Source organism: Sinohyriopsis cumingii, unplaced genomic scaffold, assembly GCF_028554795.1.
Source record: "Sinohyriopsis cumingii isolate HCF-2022 unplaced genomic scaffold, ASM2855479v2 utg000744l, whole genome shotgun sequence".
NCBI lineage: Eukaryota > Metazoa > Mollusca > Bivalvia > Unionida > Unionidae > Sinohyriopsis > Sinohyriopsis cumingii.
Genome location: NW_028315928.1, coordinates 830426 through 840407, shown reverse-complemented (window position 1 = coordinate 840407; position 9982 = coordinate 830426). Strand labels below are relative to the sequence as shown.

At 34.6% G+C, this 9982-nt stretch overlaps 1 protein-coding gene across 1 annotated transcript in view; it reads right to left on the bottom strand.

The window, feature by feature from the left end:
* Nucleotides 1-5708: 5708 nt before the first annotated feature.
* LOC149773245 (neuronal acetylcholine receptor subunit alpha-7-like) overlaps nucleotides 5709-9982 on the bottom strand; it is a 40832-nt gene continuing 36558 nt past the window's right edge. Inside the window, exon 9 of the mRNA XM_089946558.1 lies at nucleotides 5709-8456. Within this exon, the coding sequence (XP_089802684.1) occupies nucleotides 7962-8456 (495 nt within the window). The 3' untranslated portion in view covers nucleotides 5709-7961. The remainder of the gene's footprint in view (nucleotides 8457-9982) is intronic.

Sequence of the window (9982 nt, the reverse complement as noted above, 5' to 3'; positions counted from 1 at the left end):
AAAGATGATAGGAATCAGATCACAATTAATAGTTCCGGTTCAATAATATGCCCCTCATTTCGAACGCCTCATCTATTTCTAAATACACTTTGCTCCTTACCTCTTTTGGGATGTCTTGCTAAACTGATTCTGGCATATATTTGTATTATACTTAAAACCAAGTAAATCTCACCGTAAAAATGTATTAAAACATGCGTATTCGCAAAACACAAAATTAATCATGATGACTGAAGCATTTGCGTTGTCAACCTTTTCATTTCCGGAGGTTGCATTTACAAGATGTGAAACAATATTTTGCAATAAAGTAGTTCTAGGAAGTAGTCTGAAGTCAGCTAATGCCTAAACGGAAATAATCGGTTTTGAATAGGAACTGAAGCTTTAAAGTTTGCACTTTGGTCAGTCGTTTTGTCGGATGGATATGCTGCACTCCCAAGGTCGTGCAGTATTTTCATCCCAAAAACTCGTTCGTATTTTCCCATACAAATACAGTAACATATAAATATTTATCGTCATATAAATATTCAAAGAAAACGTTCAGACTAGCGGTCCAGTGACATAACTGTATTATGTATACATCATATGTGCCATGTTTAATAGCCTTTACCAATTATTTTGCATACTTTATTAATCCCTTATGTCAATGTTTTGTCTTACAAAAATCTAACTTGCACGAAAATATTGAGCCCCCCCCCACTTCAATTACCTAAATTTGATAAATCTAACAGTTGTCTGATCAATCCATATTTGATTCATAACTTGAGAATATCTTTGAAACACAATTATCGCTATGTCATTCAATCAACCTATCAACTGTGTAACCACTTTATCTTAATTAAAGTTTTTATTTTTTTCTGATGTTAATGAATATACAAACTGTCAAAGACCACTTGGATGATGATGAGGACCATTTTCCGTCTGAATGGTAACATATCTATACGCATTTAAATCAACAAATTAGTTGTTCAACCAATGAATCATTCTATCAATCTCATTCTCCGTCCTTCAGAGTTCGGTAAATCTTTCGGGAATCAATAAAAAGTAAAAACAATGATTAAGTTTCCACAACACGCCGCAACACAAATAAAAAACGGAACAAAACTAAAGTTCACCAGGCATAGCAATCAGCAAGAGGGTTTGGATAAATATTTTGATGCAATGAAACCTGCGCGAGATAACCGATTTAGCCAGTTGAATGGAATTAAGCTCAAGATGTATCAAGAGCAAAACATTGTCCACCTTACGTATTAACATTACATCTCTTTGCATATAAATCATTGTTGGTGACTGCTTTTGAGGGAAAATAGCATTTCAAGTGCAAAATCATATATAGATGCATGCATCCATCAATTCAACCATTCATCTATCCATCCATACGAGAGAGAGAGAGAGAGAGAGAGAGAGAGAGAGATCTTTATTTCCTCCGTAATGCGAAGAGTACAAAGAACCAGTCGTACAAATACATAAAGGATGAAAAGGGGAAATCGTAGCGGCTACTTGAGAAAAGAAACGATGAAGTATTAAACACAGAATACAATTGTTAACAAGATTATATGATCATGAAGCACATACGTAAGCAAGAACATTTCTGGCATAAAGGCAAATATGGAAAGGTGATTACTTATTGTACACCATGTGAATCTACAATAAGCTAGGCGATAAGAGTACAGAAGCTTAGGTCGTATCATTAAGATACATTTCAAATGAGTACTAGCGGTATAGAACACATTGAATATCATGATGGTGCCCTGTCAAATGCTTTTATGTACTTTTCCACAGTGAAGCAACAGGTGTAATACACGGGAGATGAAAATTCTTAATATGACCATTGATAATAAGAGCTGGTAAGTCTCGGGACGTCATTCCCAGACAATGAATCTAAATTCATGTAAACGTGTATTACGAATCGATCAATAATGTGGAACCAAAACCTATCCCGGTCTGGCGTAAGAAATCTACCTGCTCCAATGAAGTGATCAAGGACAGAAGTACACAAGCATGACAGCAAGCAGAAATCATCATCAACAGACGAAAACAAGTTGGACACAATATTGGCTACAAGTCGACATGATTCAAGGCAAGCTGGGAACTTTCTAGGAAATTTAAATAATACAGATGGAATCAAACTGCCATAGAGCGACGAGTCTTCAGTTAGCCTACACTTCTAACCAGTATATAAAGTAGTGACGTTTGTATTTAACAATACGCTTCCAGTCATTTTTTTAATACTGGGAATCGACCTTAAATTGTGAATCTTCTATAAATCTATTTAAGTCAAATTTTCATTTACTCTGTAAATATCAGGAATAAAACCAGTTTGTTTTGTTTCTGCACTTGGGTTTTAATAGTTGAAGAGGCAGAATGTTTTTAAATGCAAAATATGTTGCTGGCAGTCTAATGAGCTACTCCAGGAAAAATAGCTTATGCACGCTTCAGTGGGTAAAACACCATGTTAGCTCAGTGCAATGTTCAGTTCTTGTGTATCAACATAGTCCTTGCACTTACTTAATGCAAAGATGGTGGCCTATCTCTGATGTAAGCATTTGGTATGGGTTAGGGTTGCACCAGATTTCACAACCATACCATGCGCGGGGCAATGCGATCTTTCCATACAGAATGTTCGCTTTGAGCGGGTTATAAATGTGCTCATTAATTCCAAGATAAATTAAGCTGCACCTGGATCTTATTGAGTCATCATTAGCCTCTTTTATCCAAGTATCATTTTTGCTGTGCTTAGATGCATTGATGCCTAGATGTCTACACTAATCTGTTTCTGGTACAACATCAGATTCCAGGAACCAACGAATCTACCTTTTTTTTGTCTTCAGATGAGCAAACACGATCTGATTCTATTTTAAAGGCCTCTTCTCTGCTTCATGTACCAGAGTTCAATTTCCCCTGATAACAAAATTAACAAAAACTTAGGAAAATTACCATCGTTCACTTAACCTTGATAATAAAATTAACAAAATCTTAGGAAATTTGCCAACATTTACCTAGCCTTGATAACACATGTAACAAAACCACCTTTCACTTATTCTTGATAACAAATTTAGCAAAGTCTTAGGAAAATTATCCATAGTTTCTCTATCCTTGATAATAAATGTAACAAATCATTAAGAAAGCTGTTTTCGTGTAAATCTGGTGACACTCAATCCTTCATGACCTTACTGCCATCGATAAGCTGAAAATTAGATCCCAGAAAATTTGTTTGAGTCAGATTGATTTCAACGTGCATGTATTTCGTTATAGGCACGACTGAACATTACAAAATGCAGATATGCCTGTAATGAAAGATATTCACATAGCAAAAAGGTAAATTTTGTGCCTGATTGAAACTTGTATTTGTCTGCGCTTTTGTTGTATTCTATACCTGCAACACGTCGAACATTTCCTTTTTAATATAAAAGTTGTTGTTGATCAATATGTAGATTTCGTTTCTTCAGCCATACTAAAATTCCTATTCAAAGCTTTTTATTTTTCAAAAGGCGCATGCTACACTGTGATACCTTATGTTTATCCGTCTGTGTGTCCGTCTGTGGCTAAGGTAAGGGTTGGGGTTATGTAGGGTCAGCTGGGTGAACTAGGGGCTTGGTCAGAGTACGGGTTAGGGTTAGCTTAGGTCAGGGCTTGGGTTACGGTTAGGGTTAGGGTCAAGCTTATGTTTGGGTCCGCCGGCTTGCTAATGCAGTGTATAGATATGTTTTCGAAGACAACTCTTAATGCTTTTCATTTGTTTATTGTGATTTAAAGGAAAAAAAGTAGTAACAATGATCGAACTAGGAACGTTTTGTGTTTCATTTATTGATATATTGATTGCATGGTAGGAAATGATACAACTTTAAATAGAACAGATATTGTTGTATGTTATATTTATACAGATGTCATTTCGTTGCCAATCAAATATTTGTAAATCTGACATGGTTGCATTTTAAATTGCCACCTTACACAAAATGTAGCTTCTCTGTATATCTGCATTTTTTTTAGAACTGAGAACAATTGTGTTGCATTGAATAATAATATTAACGGCATCATAATTATGAAATGCATACGATAGCTGCTGTATCCGTGCTTGTTGCTAATAATCTTGTCCTATTGGTGTCAGACAAGCTTCCACTTTTGTCCCTAACCATATTTCTTCCTCTCGTTTACCGCTGGGAGAAATTTCGTGACGGATTTTAAAGTATAACGTCGTATCATTGTGCACGGGCTTGGTACGGAGGTGGTGGGGTGGAATACGCAGTACAGAGCGTGGGGATTTGCTAAGGTGGGCTATTTCAGTTGCTGTAGTTCATGATTTATTCGGCGAGAAAATGGGCTTCAACAATGCTGCAATAGAAGATCTAATAAACATTAAAAATCGCACCCACGCACGCACACACACATACACTTTCTCCTCTACACCTCAAGGTATCTAAACCTATTCTGTGCCCTCCATAACTCCAAACTACAAGTTATCGCTGTTATTAGCAAAACTGTACAAAGCTGCATGTAGACTACTTTTAACACACACACACAGACACACACACACACACACACACACACACACACACACACACACACACACACACACACACACGTGTGTGTGTGTGTGTGTGTGTGTGTGTGTGTGTACTACTATACAGAGATTTTACGCTTTTGACGAAATATAAGAAAATATTTCACGGGTGATGTGAAAAACTATATATCTTTGAAAGGACAAAACTGAATTACTAACTCGACAACGTGAGGCCCTGAAACAGAACATTTTAGGACAGTGACTTTTCACAAATGTATTTCTTACATATAAAACTGGAGACTGTGTCTTTAATGATACATTTATGCTTGCTTTGATATAAAAGTGAAACTTAATTTATTTTAGAAATATTTCTATCGCGGTGAGGAGTGTTGCTGTAGCCTAGAATCCTCAAAGAGCGACTGGGTGCTTATATTTTTTTTTCTGTATTAAAACATGAATTACGTGGTCTCGGCAACATTGCCAATTAATTCGGTAACAGATGCTGCAACAAAAGGTTTGATAGTCGGCTTTTTTCCGTCGGCAACCAATGCCTACCGATTCCTGATTTCTCTATCTTTTTCAAACATGGTTATAAGCTTAATGAGAATTAAAATCGTTAATTAAATGATTTGTAATATTATATTTAATGCAGAGTTTGCCCAAGAAACTTTCTGAGTTTGTCGTGGACTAGAGTCTGACAATTATGGATAACACTGGCTCGTTAATAGGAATGAACAAAACATGTAAATTAATCAAAAAAAAATTTGCAGGATTCATTTGGAAATCTATTTTATATATGTTAATACTTCAAACCCTGTTATTGGGTTTAGGTATTTGTTAATGTCACCTCCTTTTGAACTTATATAATATCATAGATCTGGTAATCTTTATCGATAGATTAATTGACTGATAAACTAAATTAGGCATATATTATAGAAATATATTTTATGTAAGGAAAAATATACATATAATTCCAAGACAGAAGTACCGGGGATGATATTGCCCCATGTGGCTACATCAATTGTATTCAAGTATGTGTATGTGTGTGTGTGCGTGCGTGCGCGTGTGTGTATGTGTGTATGTGTATGTGCGAGCTAGCAATGCTGCCATACAGAAAAGAAAAAAACACCAGTAATCACTCACTAATGTTTGGCATTTTTATTGATGATAGTATATTTGGATGAGTGTGGAAGTATACATGTTTATATTTACATTAAATAAGGACTAGCACAAAAGGAAAAATGAAAAACTAATATTTTCTGAGCCTCAAAACCTATTGTGATGTAAAGAAAGGTTACTCCTTATGTAATAAATCCTTCAGTATTGTTGTAGTTCTTATCTAATATTGAGTCAATCTGGAGCAAGTTTGCTTCCATCATACAACCATATTTCTTGACGTAAACTACTCTGAAAATAGTGAAGAAGAAAAATACATCTAAAATGTGCTATCAGAAAAAATATCTTATGAATTCCTTTAATGGTTATTTTGTTCCAATCAAACAAGAGCTGTAACATAGATTATCAGAGTGGAACCATCTAAAATGTAAAACGATAGAAAACTTGACAAAGCTAATGCTCATAAAAGAGTGCGAAATAATTATTTTATCCATGATAGTTGTTAATGACTTCTGCTTTGTTATAATATGAAAGATTTAATTCCAAAATAAAACGTCATTCCTCAATTGATTTTTTTTTAAAATTCTTAACTACGTTTTGTCATTACAAAGTAAAATGCTTCTCAATGGAACATGAAGTGAATTGTTAAACAGAACAACAACAAAATGAGCTGTAATTATCACATACTTTCTTCAGTACACGAAATACTGCACACATAAAGCGAATTAGAAAACACATATTTTCCAGCATACAATATGTCGAAAGAAAAAATATTTGCAAGAATAAATTACAATATTTTGATTGGTGTCGTTCATCTTCATTGTGTTTTTTTTTTTTTTTTTTTTTTGGTGCCATTCTAATTGAACACTGACAACTTCCTTTATTCTTCTCATATCGTCATATGGTATGTAAGGTATATACGAGATCTAACATTATGATTTCTCTTGTCATTATTAGTAACAATAACTATGCACAACAGTAGTCAATAATTCCATAAAATAATTTAATACAGTCAAAACAATCGACTCAAAGTTATAGGCAATGACACATAATCATACATTCCGTACACCAATAGATAAACGCCATACGAAATACTCAAATTCACATATATTAATTTTGTATCCACCTTGCTTTTAATTCTGTTGTCAAATGCATCTTCAACAAAAGGTTGTACATACATAAATTGAAATAATATACAGCATAATTAACCATTGCTTCTTTAAGACACTTCAAAATGATAGGGCACACAAAACTCTGTAATCCAACATTTATTTATATTGTAATTACAGTTAGAATTCGTCTTTGTGATCTTATGGAATGAAAATAATTATAAACCGCTAAACAGAATTATCTCCCTCTAGGTCGATACATTAATGAAGCTTTCTCGCGTTCTGTTGCATTGGAATTTCCGTGGTCTTATTCTGTCGTATACATGGAAAATGGCATTCTTATGAAATAGTTAAATTAATAAACTTTAAGTTTAAATAGACAAGGATATTCTTGATGATACCATTGTCGTGAACTAAGGAAGATGCGGAAAACAATTTAAGATCTCAAAAATCTTTGGACTACTATGAGCCAACATAAATAATACTTATTTCGGAAAACATTTAATACTCTCAGTACACAAAATGAAACAAGCTACATATTAGGAAAATCCACAGCTCAGTAATATTTGACGCGGGAATGTAACCACTGCATTTTTGGGCTTTTGGGTAAGGATAACTGGGCATAGACTTCGCAAAACTACATTGTGACAGCAGGGAGGTTCACGGAGTCGAACATAAGGATGGGTGGAGGAAGGCGAGGAGTCGGACTTTAGGAATGAAGAAGGTGATATTCATGAGGATCCCTTCTATGTCGATGAAATCGGCCCTGTTGGCGCCCTTTCTTCCCGTGGCTTCCTCGTGTGGCAATAATAAAAAGCTGATAATCGCAAACTTAATCATTGCGCAAACGAGTACAATTTCAAAACGTCGGAAATGCGGACATGGCAATTAACGACGTAAATTCAAAGCATCATTGCTGATCTGTCCAAGAGGACTTATACAAATAATGTAAAAATAGCTTTAGAACGTTTTTACTTTTGTATTGGTTTTCTTTTTCTTTTTTCATCTTTTTTTTATTCACTCATACGTTTGTAAATGCACCATAGCTCCAATAGCTCTGTAGAAAACATTGCTGATTCGACTAGATATGCATACCAGTCTGGTAATTAATTTTGTTTTACATAATAAAACAAATTTTTAATTCTAGCATTCGCCTGTATATCACAAGACAATTCACTTCAGTTACAAAATCGTACGTTTCTACATCCAAATATTTCCATATAATATATTTAGTTGGATCTTCATGCCACTAGATGTGGCGCAGAGAATAATATGGTCAACGTGGATGTTAAGGTGAAGGTCAGGCATATCCAAAAGCACAATCTATCTATAACCAAGGCTGCGAATTTCCATTCATTCTTTATGTCAGAATCTTCTTCCTCACTTTTTAATTTTGCTGTAATTTTTCTAATTTCTTTCAAAATTGATATCATATATCTTCTTCCACAAGCAACAGAACAATCTGTTACTTTGGAAGAATTGTCGCAACTAACGTTCCCCAACCATTCGTCTCTTGTGAAAGAAGGAACACCACCTATTCCATTTTCAGCAGCTGGACTCACGTAAACATCTTCCTCCAACTCCAGCAAATTTGGAAGAAGTGTGTGCGTTGTTCGTTCATTCATATGAGTGTCTCCAAGTCTGTCCCTGTGGACGATGTTTTGTTTCCTTTTGTCCGTCTCTGGACGTTTCATCCTTAAAGCGTATGCTAGCCAGCCATTGATTCCTCTTTTGACCTACAAAATTTAAGATATTTATTTTAACATTGCCGATTTCAAAGCATAAAAGAAATCACGTGGAAATCAAACAGTTTGGGTATTGACATAGTTCCGATGAGTATAAGCACACTTCCAAATTACAGTAGTGTCTTTGTTATGTTATAGTGTGATATATATTTTGTGTCATTTTGTTCACGACTGTAGATTGTAGTTGTTATCCACAAAGACGATATTACCTAGCTAATATTGTAAGTGGGTATACCTTCTATTTTAAGATATTACAGTGCCTGTAGTCTGCATAGCATCTATACACGGATTTGTCGAAATTCTAGTAATAAAACAGATTGACAAGTTTGGAGTAATTTCTCAATGGCTAGTAGAGGTAGGTGGGTTCTTAGAAGAAGTTATTTCGAATTGAATGGGTTAGTTAGCGCAAATACGTGAAATATTAGAGTGAGTTGTAAAATATGTCACGTGGGGTATATTGCAATATATAGTCGTAATAGACTTTTGATGGTGTATATAATGAGAAATTGAGCAGTCAAATTCATTACTATGTTGAATTCATTCCTATTGCTATTCGTGTTTCATATGTTAAAATCAGTCTGCAGATGCATTTAATGTTGTGGAACTATAGTTTACAAACCTAGTTGGTTTTGCTTCTTACTGTTACTTAGTATATAACCAGAGTGTCATAATAGTTATTAAGAATGAACTGTTTTAGGCGATGAATTGGCTTTGTACTGAAGTCATGGAACTGAAACACTTAACAACGTGTTGCTTGTAAGACTTGATCGCGTTTACTGTGAACATGTTTATTGTCTAATTAACAACGGCTTGTTTGTAAGACATGATCGTGTTTACTGTGAGCATATTTTCTGTCAAATTACCAGCGTGTTGTTTGTAAGAAATAATCCTGGTTACTGTGAGCATATTTTCTGCCAAATCAATGATGTCTTGTGTGTAAAACATAATCGTGTATACTGTGAACATATTTTCTGTCAAATTAGCAACGTGTTGTTTGTAAGACATGATCCTGTTTACTGTGAACATATTTTCGGTCAAATGAACAACAGGTTAATTGTGAGACATGTTAGTGTTTACAGAGAATATTTTCTGTCAAATTAGCAACGTGTTGTTTGTACGACATGATAATGTTTACTATGAACATATTTTCTGGCAAATTAACAACGTGTTGTTTGTAAGACATGATCCTGTTTACTGTGAACATATTTTCTGGCAAATTAACAACGGGTTGTTTGTAAGACATGATTGTGTTTACTATGAACATATTTTCTGGCAAATTAACAACGGGTTAATTGTAAGACATGATTGTGTTTACAGTGAGTATATTTTCTGCCAAAGAAATGTGTTGTGTGTAAGACATGATCATGTTTACTATGAACATATTTTCGGTTTAATTAACAACGTGTTGTTTGTAAGACATGATCGTGTTTACTGTGAACATATTTTCTGTCAAAGAAACAACGTGTTGTTTGTAAGACATGATAATGTTCACTATGAACATATTTTCTGGCAAATTA